The 20410-nt window shown below is 43.5% G+C and overlaps 1 protein-coding gene across 4 annotated transcripts in view; it reads right to left on the bottom strand.

Annotated features, from left to right (window-relative positions):
- The window catches only part of LOC126929510 (aspartate-rich protein 1-like), a 34504-nt gene that overhangs the window by 13445 nt on the left and 649 nt on the right, over positions 1-20410 (bottom strand). For 2 of the 4 annotated variants that reach the window (XM_050745947.1, XM_050745945.1), the window contains exons 2-11: positions 17129-17190; positions 16557-16584; positions 15916-15980; positions 15351-15378; positions 10549-10616; positions 9445-9466; positions 6668-6768; positions 5170-5191; positions 2098-2192; positions 319-340 (exon numbers count right to left, since the gene is read on the bottom strand). In XM_050745947.1, the coding sequence (XP_050601904.1) occupies positions 319-340; positions 2098-2192; positions 5170-5191; positions 6668-6768; positions 9445-9466; positions 10549-10616; positions 15351-15378; positions 15916-15980; positions 16557-16584; positions 17129-17190 (513 nt within the window). The remainder of the gene's footprint in view (positions 1-318; positions 341-2097; positions 2193-5169; positions 5192-6667; positions 6769-9444; positions 9467-10548; positions 10617-15350; positions 15379-15915; positions 15981-16556; positions 16585-17128; positions 17191-20410) is intronic. The other 2 variants (XM_050745946.1, XM_050745948.1) reach the window with 2 other exon arrangements.

Genomic DNA, 20410 nt, shown 5'->3' with positions numbered 1-20410 from the left:
CTGGAAAGGCATCCTCTTCCCTGCTGAGATTCTCCAGAATCCACTCTTTAGAACCACCAACATCAGGATAAGTCAGTGAGAGGTGCACTCACTTCTCTTACTCCAGGTGAAGACACTCTGGCTCACACAAAATCTCCTGGTTGGTGCTCTGGGTTCACACACATTTCTACAGCCCCTCTGCTCGTAGCTATACACTTGCAAAATCATTTGCTCTCACCAGACCCCCAATATTTTTTAACAGGAACCCAGATTAAGGTTTGTATATATTAAAGCCAGCAAACTTGTTTCTCAGAAAGTGAGTTAGTTCAAGTTACGTACCTTGGACACGTGATGGTAAAATCTGCAACGAGAAAAAAGAAGAGGCTATGAGGATCAGATCAATTCTGCTGCACCCCGTACACAGACCTGTTAGTCTCTTGTTGACTTCAGAAAACTAGTTGTGAAACAGTGGTTGAATCAAGGGTCAAAGACCAAACATTCTAGCAGAGAGGACACCTGTGGAAAAGACAAGAGCTTTTCCCACAGAACTTATGTTTGATTGATTTAGATTGGTAAATGCACAAGGTCTAATCCAAGGAGAAAAACTGGTGTGGAGGAAAATGCCTCTGCATTACAGCTGATGATGGATGCTGTCCTTCAAAAACATCATAGTGTGTCATGTATTAGATGAAAAGAAACTCCCACTGACCTCCACCCTCACAAAGAGAATTGTGTATGTTGTACATAATGTGCCTTGTCATATTTTTATATCAAAATTAATTGAGAATGAAGGAAATCGTGAAGGAAATAATGTATACAGTGGTCCTTTTTTTTTGGAGACGGAGTCTTGCCCTGTCACCCAGGCTGCAGTGCAGTGGCATGATCTCGGCTCACTGCAAGCTCCGCGTCCTAGGTTCTCGCCATTCTCCTGCCTCAGCCTACCTAGTAGCTGGGACTACAGGCGCCCGCCACCTCGCCCAGCTAATTTTTGTAGTTTTAGTAGAGATGGGGTTTCACCATGTTAGCCAGGATGGTCTCGATCTCCTGACCTCATGATCTGCCCGCCTCGGCCTCCCAAAGTGCTGGGATTTTAGGCGTGAGCCACCGTGCCTGGCCACAGTGGTCCATTTTTAAGACAAAGTACCTTGAACCTGTTTAGTTCAGCAAAGTACAGAAGAAATAGGATATACTAGGCTCCTGTTTGGAGAGGCAATGCCTGCATGTTCAGGGCCCACCTCCTCCCTACTCAGTTGCCCTCGCTTCAACCAAAGAAGATTAGTCTAAGATAAAACTTCACTAGCCTACAAATTGCTCACTTTGTCTGTTCTTATCAGCCTGCCCAGCTACTTAGGTCATAAGTCAAATACTTGAAGAACCCTGAGCTGACTAGGATGGTAATGCATTGTGGGCTGCAAAAAAATGTAGTAAGACAACCCTAGAAAAATGTCTCAAGCCCCTCCACAACAATCAATAGGCAACACCCGGGAAGATTGTGACTCCATAGTACTCAGCCTATGAGGAACCAGGGGAGGGACCTGCACACTAGGGGATAAATTGCTTATTGAAACTGTGCTGGGTGTGTCTGCCCATCAGACACCGGATCTGGCAACACTGTCACTAAAGGTCTCACTTTTGGCCAGCCATGGAGGCTCATGCCTGTAATCCCAGCACTTCTGGAGGCTAAGGTGGGCTGATTACCTAAGGCTAGGAGTTTGAGACCAGCCTGGCTAACATGGTGAAACACCGTCTCTACTAAGAATGCAAAAATTAGCTGGCATGGGGACACATATCTGTAATCCCAGCTACTCAGAAGGTTGAGGCATAAGAATTTATTGAGGCCAGAAGTTTGCACTCAGCCGACATTGCACCACTGCACTCCAGCCTGGCTAACTGAGCGAGATTCTATCTTAAAAAGAAAAAGAAAAAAAAGAGAGAGAGAGAGACAAGAGAGAGAGAGAAAGAAAAAGAAAGAAAAAGAAAGAAAGAAAGAAAAGAAGAAAGAAATCTCACTTCTATTTTTCAGCTCCCTGAGTCTATTCTTTGGGTTTGGACTGGTGAGTTTGTTTCTCACATCAGAAAACCAACATTTCCTTAAAAGACAAAGAAAGGTGATCTTACCTGGGTATCATCATCATCCTCATCATCATCATCATCACAATCACCATCTTCACTTCGTAGTAGGCTTACTAAACTCGGGTTGTCCTCAGGAGAAGCTAGAAGAACACAGAAGAAAGATCAGTGCCCTGGGTGTTTGTGACTGTGAGTCACTCAGGGAGCTTTGCTGGATGTGGTGTATGCAGGTGGTTGATTAACAAGCATGGCCTGAGTTGATGCTGGGCTATTCTGCTGAGTGGAAGAGGGATGGCAGAGGAGGGGAGCAGCAAAGACACGAGACATGGAGGCCTTGGCCTTGTACTAGAGGCATCATGCAGAAATACAAAAAGTCAAGCCAAAATGCAACTAAAATGCACACTAATGGTCAATGGAAGAGTGCCTTCTTCCCTCTCAAATGTTTTGAAACTCTTCTAAACAAACAGTATTTTCTTAACATATTCAAGACCATGCCAGTACAGTAGGATCCACTTATGATGGTATTATATTGAACATCTGTTTTAAAGCATTTATTACTTAATTAAAAGCCTATTTTATTGATAAAATGAATTCAATTTTACCCAAATTATTCTATTAATCACATTCTTTTTCATAAAGACCATTTTTTAAAAATAAATATTAAAATGCTACAATTAAAAATAGTCATGATTTCCTCTTTGTAAGTCTTCTGGAACCAGGGTGTGTGAACAAAACCTATTGGGCCCCTGTGATCAGGGGCTTCAGCAGCTCTGTGTCTCTCTCCCTGAGGAGAGTCCCTAAAGGTCAGGCTTTATTCAAACAGGCCTAGTTCACAGACCCTGCTCTACCTACACCAGTGAAGCTGAGAGATGTGACTGAACACTTTCTGCCATGAGGATAAGTTTCCAGGTTCAAAAATACATTAATTACTGAAATGAGGAAATGTATGCCAACAGAAATGAACACATTCATGAAAAAATGTCCATGAGTACGGGGTGATTTTTGGTTAACAAGCTTACATAAATTTTTTTTATTTGATGCCTATTCATTCAGACATACAAAATATTGGTATAACAAATCACAAATTTGGCCAGGTACGGTGGCTCATGCCTGTTATTGCAGCACCTTGGGAGGCCGAGGTGGGAAGATCATGAGGTCAAGAGATGGAGACCATCCTGGCCAATATGATAAAACAACACCTCTGCTAAAAAAAAAAAAAAAAAAAAAAAGCTGGGCACGGTGCCACATGCCATTAGTCTCAGCTACTTGGAGGGTAAGGTAGGAGAATCACTTGAACCTGGGAGAGGGAGGTGGCTGTGAGCAGGCAGCACATCACTGCACCCGCAGTATGGTGACAGAGTGAGATTCCATCTCAAAAAAGAAAAAAATCACAAACTTATATTAGTCATGCTAAATCTAACTTATTAGCTGTCAACATAAAGATTCTAGAAAGTAAAGAAGATACAAAGAAGTTGAAAGGCATCCCATATTCATGGATAGGAAGACTAAACATGACTAACCACAATACTACACAAATCATCTACAGACTAAAAACAACTGCTATGAAACTGGTAACAGCCATCTGTGCAGAAATGGAAAAGATAATCCTAAGACTTTAATGAATTTTTATGTGCCTCAAATAACCATGGTAACGTTGAAAAAGAATACTGTTAGAGGACACACATTCATGAGATTGAAATCTACAGAAAAGGAAAAAACAGAGAAATTCAGACAGCATGCTTCTAGCGTGGGGGCACCCATAAGTACCATAGATAGAGAATCGAGAGCCCAGAATTAAATGCACACACACAGAGTCAGCTGATCTTCAACAAAGATGCCAAGAATACACAACGGGGAAAGGAAAGCCTCTTCCACAAATGATGGTAAAACTGCATATTCTTACTCAAATGAAGAAATGGAATGCTGACAGTGTGCTCGAGGTTATGCTTCTCCCTCCATTTCCAAGACACTGGAGCTTTTGCAGTGAGCCCAGAGTGAATTTTCATTCTGTCCTCCCTGCCCAGGGAGATGTCTTGATACCAGAGGTAAACAGCAAGGACAGACAAATGAACGTGCTGCCATGAAACCTAACAGTTCATAAGGTGAGGATCCATTTCTCTTATGCATCTGGGCACACCGCAGAAGAATTGTCTCCAGGATTAAGTAACTGCCTGTGACAGAACTGCATCCCAAACCAAAGGTTCTGACATTTTGCAGTGGCAGAGGCAGAAAAGAGCAGGTGTTCTCAGGAAGATCATCTTTAAATAATAAAAAAGAAGTGACTGAAAACACAGGATACTCAAAAGCCCATAAACATAGTACTTCTCACCATGATGACATTAAACTCTGAAAATAACAAACTCAGCTTATATTTACTTTTTCTTTTTCTCTTTCTAAACCCTCCCTCAGCCTCCGAAGCAGCAGGTATAACCTGAAGGTTGCTGGAAATGCTGTTTTATTAGATCCCATCTGAAGTCTTGTTGCCTACGTGGAAAGGCATCCTCTTCCCTGCTGAGATTCTCCAGAATCCACTCTTTTTTTTTTTTTTTTTTTTTTTTGAGATGAAGTCTCACTCTGTCACCCAGCCTGGAGTGCAGTGGCGCGATCTCAGCTCACTGCAAGCTCTGCCTCCCAAGTTCACGCCATTCTCCTGCCTCAGCCTCCCAAGTGGCTGGGACTACAGGCACCTGCCACCACGCCTGGCTAATTTTTGTATATTTAGTAGAGATGGGGTTTCACCATGTTAGCCAGGATGGTCTCGATCTCCTGACCTCGTGATCCGCCCACCTCGGCCTCCCAAAGTGCTGGGATTACAGGCGTGAGCCACTGCGCCAGGCCCAGAATCCACTCTTTAGAACCACCAACATCAGGATAAGTCAGTGAGAGGTGCACTCACTTCTCCTACTCCAGGTGAAGACACACTGGCTCACACAAAATCTCCTGGTTGGTCCTCTGGGTTCACACACATTTCCACAGCCCTCTGCTCATAACTATACACTTGCAAAATCATTTGCTGTCACCAGACCCCCAATTTTTTAAACAGGAACCCAGATTAAGGTTTCTATATACTAAAGCCATCAAATTTGTTTCTCAGAAAGTGAGTTAGTTCAAGTTACGTACCTTGGACACGTGATGGTAAAATCTGCAACGAGACAAAAGAAGATGCTATAAGGATCAGATCAATTCTGCTGCACCCCTTTACACAGATCTGTTAGTCTCTTGATGACTTCAGAAAACTAGTTGTGAAACAGTTGTCGAGTCAAAGTCAAAGACAAAACATTCTAGCTGAGAGGATACATGTGGAAAAGACAAGAGCTTTTCCCACATAATTTATGTTTGAGGTTGATTTAGATTGGTAAATGCACAAGGTCTAATCCAAGGAGAAAAACTGGTGTGGAGGAAAATTCCTCTGCATTACAGCTGATGATGGATGTTGTCCTTCAAAACCATCCTAGTGTGTCATGTATTAGATGAAAAGAAACTCAGACCGAACTCCACCCTCACAAAGAGAATTGTGTATGTTGTACATAATGTGCCTTGTCACATTTTTATATCAAAATTAATTGAGAACGAAAGAAATCAGGTGAAGGAAATACGTATACAGTGATCTATTTTTAACACAAAGTAAATCTATTTTTAACACAAAGAACCAGTTGAGGTCAGCAAAGTACAGAAGAAATAGGATATGCCAGGCTCCTGCTTGGATGGGCAATGCCTGCTTGTTTGGTGCCCCCCCTCTCCTCCCCACTTAGTTACCCTCACTTCAACCAAAGAAGTTTAGTTTAAGATGAAGGTTTACTAGGCTGAAAAATAGCTCGTTTTGTCTGTTCTTATCAGCCTGCCCAGCTCCTTAGGTCATAAGTCAAATACTTGAAAAGACCCTGAGCTGACTAGGTTGGCAATGCATTGTGGGCTTCAACAAAATGCAGTAAGACAACCCTAGAAAAATACCTAAAGCCCCTCCCCAACTATCAATAGGCAACACCTGGGAAGATTGTGACCTCACAGTACTCAGCCTATGAGGAACCAGGGGACGGGCCTTCACACTAGAGCATAAATTGCTTGTTGAAACTGTGATGGGTGTGTCTGCCCATCAGACACCAGCTCTTGCAACACTGTCATTGAAAATCTCACTTTCAGCCAGGCAGGGTGGCTCACGCCTGTAATCCCAGCACTTCAGGGGGCCGAGGTGCATGGATTACCTGAGGTCAGGAGTTTAAGACCACCCTGGCCAACATGGTGAAACTTTGTCTCTGCTAAGAATACAAAAATTAGCTGGGCATGGAGACACATGCCTGTAATCCCAGCTACTCGGGAAGCTGAGGCAGGAGAATTGACTGAGGCCAGGAGATGGAGGTTGCAGTGAGCCAAGATCGCACCACTGCACTCCAGCTTGGCTAACTGACCGAGAAGAAAGAAAAGGAGAAAGCAAGCAAACAAGAAAGAGAGAGAGAGAAGTAAGGAAAAGGAAGGAAAGGAAAGGAAAAGGAAAAGGAAAGGAAAAATCTCACTTTTGCTGTTTTTCAGCTCCCTGAGTCTATTCTTTGGGTTTTGACTGCTGAGTTTATTTCTCACATCAGAAAACCAACATTTCCTTAGATGACAAAGGTGGTCTTACCTGGGCATCATCATCATCATCATCATCATCATCATCATCACTGCCATCATAATCTTCATTTCGTGATAGGCTCACAAAACTCAGGTTGTCCTCAGGAGAAGCTGGAAGGACACAGAGGAAAGATCCGTGCACTGGTGGTTTGTGACTGAGTCACTCAGGGAGCTTTGCTGGATGTGGTGTATGGAGGTGGTTGATTAACAAGCATGGACTGAGTTGATGCTGGGCTATTCCCCTGAGTGGAAGAGGGATGGTAGAGGAGGGGAGGAGGAAAGACATGAGACATGAAGGCCTTGGCCTTGTACTAGAGGCATCAGGCAGCAACACAAAAGAGTCAACCCCAAATGGAACTAAAGCACACACTAAGGGTCAATGGAAGAGTGCCTTCCTCCCTCTCAAATGTTTTGAAACTCTTCTAAACAAACAGCATTTTCTTAATGTATTCAAGACCCTGTCAGTACAGTAGGATCCAATTACGCTGGTACTACATTTAGCTTCTGTTTTAAAGGATTTACTTGATTAAAAGCCTATTTTATTAGTAAAATGGACTCAATTTCACCCAAATTACTCTTTTGTATTAACCACACATTCTTTTTCATAGAGAACATTTTTAAAATTAAATATTAAAATGTTACAATTAAAAATAGTCATGATTTCCTCTTTGTAAGTCTTCTTCTGGAACCATGGTGTGTGCACACACCCGAAAGGGCCCCTGTGATCGGGGCTTCAGCAGCTCCTGTGTCACTCTCCCTGAGGAGATTCCTTAGGGATCAGGCTTCATTCAAACAGGATAAACTCACAGACACTGCTCTACCTACAGCAGTGAAGCTGAGAGACGTGACTCTGAACACTTTCTGCCATGAGGATAAGCTTCCAGGTTCAAATATGCATTATCTACTGAAATGAGGAAAATGTATAACAATAGAAATGTACACATTCATGAAAAAATGTCCATGAGTACAGATGTGATTTTTTTCGTTAACTAGCTTACATAAAAATTTTTTATTTGATGCCTATTCAGACATACAAAATATTGGTATAAAAAAATCACAAATTTGGCCAGGTGTGGAGGCTCATGCCTATAATGCCAGCACTTTGGGAGGCCGAGGTGGGCAGATCACTAGGTCAGGAGATCAAGACAACCCTGGCCAACGTTATAAAACCATGTCTCTAATAAAAATTTAAAAATTAGCTGGGCATGGTGCCTCATCCCTATAGTCCCAGCTACTGAGCAGGCTAAGGCAAGAGAATCACTTGAACCTGGGGCCACAGGTTGCAGTGAGCGGACAGCATGTTACTGCACCCCAATGTGGTGACAGAGTGAGACTCTGTCTCAAAAAATAATAATAATGAAAAATAAATCACAAATGTATGTCAGTCATGTTAAACCTAACTTATGAGCTATCAACATAAAGATTCTAGAAAGTAAACAAGGTACAAATAAGTTGAAAGGCATCTCATATTCATGGATAGGAAGACCAAACCTGACTAACACACAATACTACACAAATCATCTACAGACTCACAACAATTACTATCAAACTGGTAACAGCCATCTGTGCAGAAATGGAAAAATTAATCCTAAGACTTTAATGGATTTTTATGTGCCTCAAATAACCATGGTAACATTGAAAAAGTGTTGGAGGAAGCACATTCATGAGATTGAAATCTACAAAAAACAGAGAAATTCAGACAGCATGCTTCTAGCGTGGGGGCACCCATAAGTATCACAGATATAGAATAGAGAGCTCCGAATTAAATGCACACACAGAGTCAGCTGATCTTCAACAGAGGTGCCAAGAATACACAATGGGGAAAGGAAAGCCTCTTCCACAAATGATGGTAAAACTGCATGTTCTCATTCAAATGAAGAAATGGAATGCTGACAATGTGCTCAAGGTTGTGCTTTTCCCTTCATTTCCAAGACACTGGAGCTTTTGCAATGAGCCCAGAGTAATTTTTCATTCTGTCCTCTGCGCCCAGGGAGATGTCTTGATACCAGAGGTAAACAGCAAGGACAGACAAATGAATGTGCTGCCATGAAACCCAACAGTTCATAAGGTGAGGATCCACTTCTCCTATGCATCTGGGCAGACCGTGGAAGAATACTGTCTCCAGGATTAAGTAACTGCCTGTGACAGAACTGTGTCCCAAACTAAAAGCTCTGACATTTTGCAGTGGCACAGGCAGAAAAGAGCAGTTGTTCTCAGCAAGTTCATCTTTAAATAATAGAGAAGAGGTGATCAAAAACACAGGATACTCAATAGTCCATAAACATAGTACTTCTCACCATGATGACATTAAACTCTGAAAAGAATAAACTCTGCTTATATTTACTTTTTCTTTTTCTCTTTCTACACCCTCCTCAGCCTCCCAAGCAACAGGTATAACCTAAAGTTCCTGGAAATGCTGTTTTATCAGATCCCATCTGATGTCTTGTTACCTACCTGGAAAGGCATCCTCTTCCCTGCTGAGATTCTCCAGAATCCACTCTTTAGAACCACCAACATCAGGATAAGTCAGTGAGAGCTGCACTCACTTCTCCTACTCCAGGTGAAGACACACTGGCTCACACAAAATCTCCTGGTTGGTCCTCTGGGTTCACACACATTTCTACAGCCCCTCTGGTCATAGTTATACACTTACAAAATCATTTGCTCTCACCAAACCCCCAATATTAAGGTCTGGTGAGAGCAAATACAGAAACCCAGACTAAAGTTTCTATATATTAAAGCCAGGAAGTTTGTTTCTCAGAAAGTGAGTTAGTTGAAGGTACATACCCTGGACATGTGATGGTAAAATCTGCAATGAGACAAAAGAAGATGCTATGAGGATCAGATCAATTCTGCTGCACCCCTTTACACAGATCTGTTAGTCTGTTGATGACTTCAGAAAACTAGCTGTGAAACAGTGGTTGAGTCAAGGGTCAAAGACCAAACATTCTAGCGTAGAGGACACCTGTGGAAAAAACAAGAGCTTTTGCCACAGAACTTATGTTTGATTGATTTAGATTGGTAAATGTACAAGGCCTAATCCAAGGAGAAAAACTACTGTGGAGGAAAATGCCTCTGCATTACAGTTGATGATGGATGTTGTCATTTAAAAACATCCTAGCGTGTCATGTATTACATGGGAAGACGTTCCCACTGAACTCCATCCCAACAAGGACTATTGTGTATGTTATACTTTATGTTCCTCATCATATTCTTATATCAAAGTTAATTGAGAATGAAAGAAATCAGGTGAAGGAAATAAAGTATACAGTGGTCCATATTTAAAACAAAGTGCCTTGAACCTGTTTAGGTCAGCAAAGCACAGAAGAAATAGGATACGCCAGGCTCCGGCTTGGATAGGCAAGGCCTGCTTGTTGGGCCCCCCTCCTCCCCACTTAGTTCCCATCACTTGAACAAAGTTTAGTCAAAGTTGAAATTTTACTAGCCTGCAAAATAGCTCGCTTTGTCTGTTCTTATTAGCCTGCCCAGCTACTTAGGTCATAAGTCAAACACTTGAAGAACCCCTGAGCTGACTAGGATGGCAATGCATTGTGGGCTGCAACAAAATGCAGTAAGACAACCCTAAATAAAAAATACCTAAAGCTCCTAACCAATAATCAATATACGACATTTGGGAAGATTATGACCCCATAGTACTCAGCCTATGAGAAACAAGGAGACAGTCCTGCACACTAGGGGATAAATCGCTTGTTGAAACTGTGCTGGGTGTGTCTGCCCATCAGACACCCGATCTTGCAAGGCCATCATTAAAAGTCTCACTTTCTCTGTTCTGCAGGCCTCTGAGTTCATTCTTTGGGTGTGGATGGGTGAGTTTGTTTCTCACATCAGGAAAGCAACATTTCCTTAGAGGACAAGGAAAGAAGGTCTTACCTGGGCATCATCATTGTCTTCCTCACTTGGTGGTAGAGATTTTAAACTCAGGCTGTCCTCAGGGGAACCTAAAAGGACACAGAGTTAATGTCAGTGCCCTGGTGGTTGGAGACTGTGAGTCCCTCAGGGAGCTTTGCTGGATGCGGCATATGGAGCGTGGGACTGAAGATTCTGAGACCATCTCAGAGAAACAACTATGTTCAAGTAGTGAGCATGAGGGAGTCTCACCAGATACCTCGCATCTTAGTCAGTGCCTGGACCTAATAAGACTCCTGCATTCCCAAGTCCCAGAAGATATTAACCAATCAAAACTCAAGGCTTTGATGTTTGCTGTGACATAGACAAGACAAACTGGTCTTCTGGAAAGTAACCATTAAACACCAGAGCAAGAAAAAAATGGTTACAAACACAGCACACAAAGCCCATGGACACAAATTGTCTCACCTCTATCTTATTAAAATACAAAAGGAACAAATCAGACTTCTACACATATTTCCTTTGATTCTGACTTCCTCACCCTTTTCCTAGGTTCCAAAATAACAGGTGTCACCCAACTGCTCCCAGAGATCCTCCTAGAGTATCATTCTCTACCTGCAGGTCTGCCTCACTACAGCTGCCCTCATGGACAGTGTCCATTGGCCAATCATTAGAAACAAAAAACTCCACAAGAAGTTATTCCAGAGAGCAACTCGCCCACCCTCCTACTGCAGGTGAGGCCACACTGGGTTACACGAGATCACTCTGCCCTTCCCTCGGTGTTGTCAGACTCTCCCTGGGCTCTGTGGCATCAGAGGTCTCTAGAAAGGCATTGTTCACACTTGCCAGCCTTCAAGTGAGAAACAGAACTGAAGGAACCACGTTTCAGCTTTTTCCTTCGACTGGCCCATTATAGGTCTCACCTCCAATCTCATAGCCCTGAGATTCCCACTTTGATGTGCACGCTTTGAGTTAGAGGAGTTCAATAATCGATCCCTCAGCCAGGCTCACAGCAGATGTGAAAGAGCATTCTGCGGGGATGGAAATCTCTCCGCTGCATGAACAGAAAGCTGCTGGGCCATTGCATGGTGGCTGTTGTGATGAGGTTCTGATTTTTTTTTTTTTTTTTTTTCAAGATGGAGTTTCACTCTTGCTGCCCAGGCCGGAGTAAAATGGCATGATCTTGGTTCACTGCAACCTCTGCCTCCTGGATTCAGGCAATTCTCCTGCCTCAGTCTCCTGAGTAGCTGGGATTACAAGCGTGCGCCACCACACCTGGCTAATTTTTGCATTTTTAGTAGAAACAGGGTTTCACCATGTTGGCCAGGCTGGTCTCGAACTCCTAACCTCAGGTGATCCACCCTCCCTGGCCTCCCAAAGTGCTGAAATTACAGGTGTGAGCCACCACGCCTGGCCCTGAACTTTTAATTGTAAATATTTAAATGTATTTATGAGGAGGCACATGTATGACTGAGAACATTAGACGGCACAGGAGATCCAGATATGAGGAAGACATGACTCCCCTCCCCTAGTGTTTTCTAGCAAAACGGTTTGCAGCTCTGCTCCTACCATACATTATGGTAACTTTCTGGGCATCTACACAAGGGCCAGTCACTGTGTGGGCCTGGGGATATGACAACAATGAGGACAACATCCAGGTCCAGAAGGATTCCAGCAGGGGGCGCTCATGGACACAGGGGAAGACTGTGGCCCTGCACACCCTGTCTAGACAGGATCAGAGCAGCAGGAGCCGAGGGGCAGGGGCACCTCACTGTCCTCAGGAGCTCAACCTCATCCCCAGGGACCCTGACTCAGAAGCTGGGGCAGGCTCCAGGATTGGTGTAGGGCTCAATTCCGATACGGAATAACACTATTCATCATCTCAGAAGTATTCTTCTTTATCGGCTTCTTCTGAGCATTTTACCACTCAAGGCTGAGAAGGGAACATTTCCACATGTGCGCTAGATCCCAGCCCAGGGCTGACCTAGAACTCATGCCAGGGATGTGTTCACTACGGTGCCCATGGGGCCTAACATGTTCTCCCCAGGACTGAGCTCTGGGGTAAGGACTAATGAGGAAGACACAGTCACTGCCCTGGCAGGAAACACCCATAGCCAGGGTTCCTCTGTCCACCCTGTGGGAAGACATAACACAGATAGAGTTTGACACTGAAGATTCCAAACCTTCTATAAAATAAGTGGAAACTGATGTGTTCTGGATTCCACAGAAGAGTTGCAAGGATGAGCTGGACTCTGGAATCAGTCCCCATCCCTTTGCTGAGCTCCTGGTGCACTGGAACTCGTGTCCCTCCCCACCTCCCCTGCTACTCGGGAGTGCTGCAGCTACAGGCCCAGTGCTAGGGGGTCTGTCCAGTTGAAACACATTTCAGCCAGGCACAGTGGCTCATACGTGTAATCCCAGCACTTTGGGAGGCTGAGGCGTGTGGGTCATCTGATGTCAGGAATTCGAGACCATCCTGGCCAACATGGAGAAACCCCGACTATACTACAAATATAAAAACTAGCTGGGTGTGGTGGTGCATGCCTCTAATTCCAGCTACTCAGCAGGTTGAGGCAGGAGAATCACCTGAACCTGGGAGGTGGAGGTTGCCGAGAGCTGAGATCGTGCCACTGCACTCCAGCTGGGGTGACAGAGTGAGACTCTATCTCAAAACAAACAAACAAAACAAAACAAAACACACACACACATTTCTGGGCCAGACAACCCTTGGTCAACAGTGTCTCCTCAAGGACCATTCCTCAAGTGGCTCCCAGAAGAGGTGAAAAAGAAAAACTCATCTGTCCCAGCCCCAGGAAGATCAGGCCTGGGACCTGTCTGTGTCTGTCCTGACCCTGAAGGCTATCCCTGCTGACTTGTGTCCTGTCTGCTCTGTGTCAGAGAAGTGGGGACCTGATTCCTGTTCTGCCTCCTCACCAATTTCTGCTGGTGTCACTGCCATCATCGCACCAAGAGATGGAGAAGACAAGAGAAAGCAATGAAACCCCATTCTTGAGGCATTCAGGATGATGTCCACACCATGCTCTCAGCAGACAGGAAGGTCAGGTCCTGCTCACTCCTACTCAGAAGGGGTCTCAGAGATATGAGTACTAATCCTGTGATATTTCTCCTCGGCTCTTCCCTTTCTTTTTTCCTTTTTTCTTTTCTTTTTTTTTTTTTTTTTTTGAGATGGAGTCTCGCTCAGGCTGGAGTGCAGTGGGTCGATCTCGGCTCACTTAAACTCATGACCTCAGGCGATCCGCTGCCTCAGCCTCCCAAAGTGCTGGGATTACAGGTGTGAGGCACTGTGCTCAGCCATGGATTGGAGCATTTCTAAGGCCTGAGGTAGTCCTGTTATTAAATACAATGCAATATCTTCCTGATCCTTCCCTGCTTTGACCAAGTGTTGAGGAATGAGCCCAGCACTGACAGATGTTGACCTGCACTGTTCTACATGATCCCTTACACTTCTCAGCATCTGTGAACTGACCAGAAGCCTGTGGGCTTTCTATGTGTATTTCACAGTAATGTCCATGCAAACGTCTGTTGTTCCCTGTACCTTTTGCTACCCAGGGTTATGTGACCACTGGGGCCCCATTTGATGATGGGCAAAGTTTGGCAGCTTATAGGCCACACAGTTCCAGGGGCACACATAGGTGCTGGAACTCCCTGGTGTGGGGTCCTGTCACCAAGCCTGAGTGATGACACAGGTGAGTAATACAGACCATCAACACTGGGACCCATTTCTGGGTTCACTTTTGCCTCCTCCATTCAGGAGGTCAGAATCTGGGTTCACTCCTTTCTGCACTCTCTCCAGCTAAGGAGTAGGGATATTAAACTGACCTTCAGGTACAGCTGTGGTGAGGGAGGAAAGAGGTCATTTATGTAAAGTGTATGGTGGTGCTGAAGTTTTTTTTCCTTCTTATTAGAAGACATGACTCTGGAGGCTGAGGTGAGAGGACCACATAGGCCAGGAATTCAAGAAAAGTGACATTTGTACTGTGCTGGGCATGGGGGCCACATTTTTGGGGGAAACACACATTTACAAACACACTCACACTCACTACGCATGGATTCACCCCTAGCTACCTCCCAACCCTCCTGCACACAAACCCACACCATCTAAATGATACGGCTGTTTCCAGGGACTCTGGTGGATGATCACAGTTCTTCACTGAGCCATCTGCTCCTCACACTGCACTCCAGGTCCTCACTCTTACCAGGAACCGGAAGCCAGGCAGGCTCTCCAGACAAAAGCAGGCAAGAGAGTCCCCCACGACCCATCACTTAGATTTGTCATCAGCAAGGGAGTGGTCTTAGACTATGCACAGTGTTAGAGAGGAGAACAACACACACTAGGGTCTGTCGGGATGGGGAAGGGAGAGCATCTGGATAAACAGCTAATGCACGCAGGGCTTCATACCTAGGTGATGGGTTGACAGGTGCAGCAAACCACCATGGCACACTTTTACCCATGTAACAAAACTGTACATCCTGCACATGTATCTCAGAACTTAAAAAACAAAAAAAAAGAACCAAAAAAAAAAAAAAATAGCCAGAGTAGGCAGATCTACTGCAATAGAAAGTAGATGAGTGGCTTCCTAGGGCCAGAGGTGTAGGGAGGTTGGGGAAAAGAGAGGAGTAACTACTAATGGATATGAGGTTTATTTGAGGGGGAATGAAAAGGTTCTAAAATGAGATTGTAACAATGGTTGCACAACGCTGGAAATATAGTAAAAACACTGAATCACCCACTTGAAATGAGTGAATTGTTTTGCATGTTAACTATGTCTCAATAAAGCTTTTTTTAATAATAAAATAATACTTACAGTTGGAATTTTGGGCTGTATAGTCCATCTGCAATAGGAAAAAGAAAATGCCATAAGCATCCAATCATGCTGGGTCCCGTTTGCACAGGTCTTTTATTCACTTTGTGACATTAGAAAACCACATGTCAAACAGTAATCAAGTCACTGGCCCCCAAGTAAAGCATAGAGAATGCTTGTGGAAAAGGCAATGGGTTTTCATGGAATATTTGCAAGTCCAAGTTGGCTGGCAAATACAAAATTATTTTTCAAGAAGAAAAAGTTGCTACTAAGAAATATGCTCACTACCAGACAGTTTGTAGGTGATGCTGTCATTTTTTACTGTCATCATCAATCAGGCCTCAGTTGGTCATAAACTCAAATGGCTGGTCGCTAGAGTCCACGACCAACTGAGGCTTGATTGACAATGGCAATCAAAGATGTATTCGCTTGATATTCCCCCCACCAAGAAAATTGTCTTAGTCATCTGTTATGTACATGGTCAGATTTTTATATCTTCATTTCATTAATAAGGGAAGAAGCCTCAGAAAAAGAACATTTCTCTTCCAGATGAAAGAATGCATCTTACCATGTCAGGTAACATCTTATTTTCCAGAATATCAAGGTCACACTCCTCCAGGTCTGGAACAGGAGCTAGGAGAACATACGAGTGATAGTCAGTGCATTGGTGCTGCTGAGGAATCTCACAAGGAGTCTTGGGGGATGTAAACCGGGGCTGGAGTGTATGGAGGTGGGTGGTTGACAAGCATGGACTGAGTTGCTGCTGGACCATTCTCCTTGGTGTGGAAGGAAGGCAAAGGGGAGGAACAGAAAGAAACGAAAGAGCCTTGGCTTTGTAGCTAGGGCAACCTAACCAATGTGAAATATTAACATTAAGAGCCACTTAACACAGAAAGGCACTGTATGATTCAGTGAGAGCAAATCTACAGAGATAGAAAGTAGATGAGTGGCTGCCCAGGAACAGAGGTGTGGGGGTTGGGAAGAGAGAGGACTGACTACTAACGGATATGGGGTTTCTCTGAGGTGGAATGAGAAGGTTCTAAAATGGGATTGTAACAATGGTTGCACAACCCTGCAAATACAGTAAAAACACTGAGTCTCTCAAAACAAAACAAAACAACACTGAATCACCCACTTTAAATGGGTGAATTGTTTTGCATGTCAACTATGTCTCAATAAAGCTTTTTTTAATAATAAAAAAATACGTACGGTTGGAATTTTGGGCTGTATAGTCCATCTGCAATAGGAGAAAAGAAAACGCCATAAGGATCCAATCATGCTGGGTCCCGTTTGCACAGGTCTTTTATTCACTTGGTGACATTAGGAAACCACATGTCAAACAGTAATCAAGTCACTGGCCCCCAGGTAAAGCATAGAAAATGTTTGTGGAAAAGGCAATGGATTTCTCCAAGTTGGCTGGCAAATACAAAATTATTTTTCAAGAAGAAAAAGTTGCTACTAAGAAATATGCTCACTACCAGACAGTTTGTAGGTGATGCTGTCATTTTTCACTGTCATCGTCAATCAGGCCTCAATTGGTCATAAACTCAAATGGCTGGTGGCTACGGTCCATGATCAACTGAGGCTTGACTGACCATGGCAATCAAAAATGATATTCGCTTGATATTCCCCCCAACCTAGAATATTATCTTACTCATCTGTTATGTACATGGTGAGATTTCTATATCTTCATTTCATTAATAAGGGAAGAAGCCCCAGAAAAAAACAAACAAACAAAAACAAAAAAACATTTTTCTTCCAGGTGAAGGAGTGCATCTTACCATTTCAGGTAACATCTCCTCCACAATATCAAGGTCACATTCCGCCAGGTCTGGAACAGGAGCTAGCAGAACATAGGGTGACAGTCAGTGCATTGGTGCTGGTGAGATATCCCACAAGAAGCCTTGGGGGATGTGGGGACTGAGGCTGGAGTGTATACAGGTGGGTGGTGGACAAGCATGAACTGAGTTGCTGCTGGACCATTCTCCTTGGTGTGGAAGGAAGGCAGAGGAGAGGAGCAGAAAGAAAGAGCCTGGCTTTCTAGCTAGGGCAACCTAACCAATGTGAAATATTCGTGTTTAAAAAAATGATGAATACAGAAAGGCACTGTATGGTTCAGTGAGACCGTGTCATCACACCTCCTGCCCATTTGAAGGTCCAGGCCAATCCCCTCATTTTTCAAAATGTTACAAGACCATTTAATTCTCTGGATTTACATATCCTGCTACTACATTTATCATCTATCTTGTTTTACTTTTTAAATTGGGTGAAACATACATATTATTTTAGTTATTTAGTGTACATTTCAGTGAAATTGAATTCAGTGAGCTACATTCATGATGTGGTGTCAATAATGAGAAAAATCTAGATTCATAATCTAAACTTAAAAAACAATGATTGAGGCCGGGCGCGGTGGCTCAAGCCTGTAATCCCAGCACTTTGGGAGACCGAGACGGGCGGATCACGAGGTCAGGAGATCGAGACCATCCTGGCTAACACGATGAAACCCTGTCTCTACTGAAAAAATACAAAAAACTAGCCAGGCGAGGTGACGGGCGCCTGTAGTCCCAGCTACTTGGGAGGCTGAGGCAGTAGAATGGCGTAAACCCGGGAGGCGGAGCTTGCAGTGAGCTGAGATCCGGCCACTGCACTCCAACCTGGGCAGCAGAGTGAGACTCCGTCTCAAAAAAAAAAAAAAAAAAAAATGATTGCAGAAATCAATGGAATAGAAAACAGGAAATCATCTGAGAAAATCAACAAAACAAAAAGCCAGTTCTTTGGAAACATCAGTAACATTGATAAACCTCTACCTTGGCTACCCACAGATGAAAGAAAGATGTTACAATGTACTAATAGTATCAATTGAAGAGGAGTTAAATCAAACAATAATAAAGGAATATTCTGAACACATCTATGCCCACAATTTGATCCATTAGATGAAATGAGCTAACTCCTTTTTATCTATTTTAGAAGACCAAAAGTCTTCTGGGAAAAAATAGATCATTTGAATAGGCCTATATTTATTTTAAAAATTGAATCAATAATTAATAATCTTTTGAAAAAAGGAAAATCCAAAAAAGTATATTCATATGGTTTCACTGGAAAAAAAAATTCTACCAAAATTCTTTTTTTTTTTTTTTTTTTTTTTTTTTTTTGCAACACAGTCTTGCTCTGTCACCATCCTGGAGTGCAGTGGTGTGATCTTGGCTCACTGCAACCTCTGACTCCCTGGTTCAAGCGATTCTCCTGTCTCAGCCTCCCAAGTAGCTGGGATTACACGCCCTGCTAGTTTTTGCATTTTTAGTAGAGCCGGGGTCTCACCATGTTGGCCAGAATGGTCTTGATCTCCTGACCTCGTGATCTGCCTGCCTCAGCTTCCCAAAGTGCTGGGATTACAGGCATGAGCCACCGTGCCCAGCCCCAAAATTCTTACAAAGAAAAACCTGGTCTTATCATATAAGCAAGTAATCACAATCCTAAGTATTCCCTTAGTTACATTTTAAAAATTATGTTTCCACACTTTTACACTGTTGGTGGGACTGTAAACTAGTTCAACCATTGTGGAAAACAGTGTGGCGATTCCTCAAGGATCTAGAACTAGAAATACCATTTGACCCAGCCATCCCATTACTGGGTATATACCCAAAGGATTATAAATCATGCTGCTATAAAGGCACATGCACACGTATGTTTACTGCAGCACTATTCACAATAGCAAAGACTTGGAATCAACCCAAATGTCCATCAGTGACAGACTGGATTAAGAAAATGTAGCACATATACACCATGGAATACTATGCAGTCATAAAAAAGGATGAATGTGTGTCCTTTGTAGGGACATGGATACAGCTGGAAACCATCATTCTCAGCAAACTATCACAAGAACAGAAAACCGAACACCGCATGTTCTCACTCATAGGTGGGAATTGAACAATGAGATCACTTGGACACAGGAAGGGGAACATCACACACTGGGGCCTATTGTGGGGAGGGGACAAGGGGGAGGGATAGCATTAGGAGATATACCTAATGTAAATGGTGAGTTAATGGGTACAGCACACCAACATGGCACATGTAAACGTATGTAACAAACCTGCACGTTGTGCATATGTACCCTAGAACTTAAAGTATAATAATAAAAATAAATAAATAAAAATTATGTTTCCAAACAAGACACAGCAAGGTTTTTAATAGCTATACTCATAATTGCCCAAACTGAAGGCAAATATCTAAACATTTGAGGTGTCCTTTACTATTAAAAGTGAACCGAGCCTGGGCAACATGGTGAAACCCCATCTCAACAACAACAACAAAAAAAAAAAAATAGAAAAATTAGCTTGACATGATGCCTTAGTGCCAGTTACTTGGGAGCCTGAGGTGGGGGGAACACCTGAACCTGAGGAGGTCAGGGTTGCAGTGAGCTGTGATTGCACCAATGCACTCTTGGATGACAAAGTGAGGCCTTGTCTCAAAAAAAATAAAACAATCATTTTGAATTTTGAATTTAAGAAATCTCTGGCCGGGCATGGTGGCTCACGCGTGTAATCGCAGCACTTCGGATGGCTGAGGCAGGTGGATCACAAGGTCTGGAAGTAGAGACCATCCTGGCTAACATGGTGAAACCCGCCAGAACTAAAAATACAAAAAAATTAGCCAGGTGAGGTGACACGCACCTGTAGTCCTAGCTACTCAGGAGGCTGAGGCAGGAGAATCGCTTGAACCCAGGAGGCAGAGGTGGCAGTGAGCCAAGATCACGCCACTGCACTCCAGCCTGGGCAACAAGAGTGAGACTCCATCTAAAACAAACAAACAAATCCAAATATTTGGGACTGAATTAGCCCAATTATGAGCTACCTAAAGGGATGGGAGAAAAGAAACAATCTGGTCCTTACCTGTTCCTTCATTTAGGTACCAAACCAGCTGGATAAGCAAGGCTGGAGAATGGGATGGGGACTCCAAAACTGGGGTATTTGAATTTTCATTGAGAAAAGGAAGAGATTAGATCAAAAAAGCCTTAGTGTCTAAGACAAGAGGCAGAGCCAACCTTTGTTCCCCATGCCTAG

Source organism: Macaca thibetana, chromosome 10 (genome assembly GCF_024542745.1).
Source record: "Macaca thibetana thibetana isolate TM-01 chromosome 10, ASM2454274v1, whole genome shotgun sequence".
Lineage (NCBI taxonomy): Eukaryota > Metazoa > Chordata > Mammalia > Primates > Cercopithecidae > Macaca > Macaca thibetana.
This window is presented reverse-complemented; position numbering and strand designations above follow the sequence as displayed.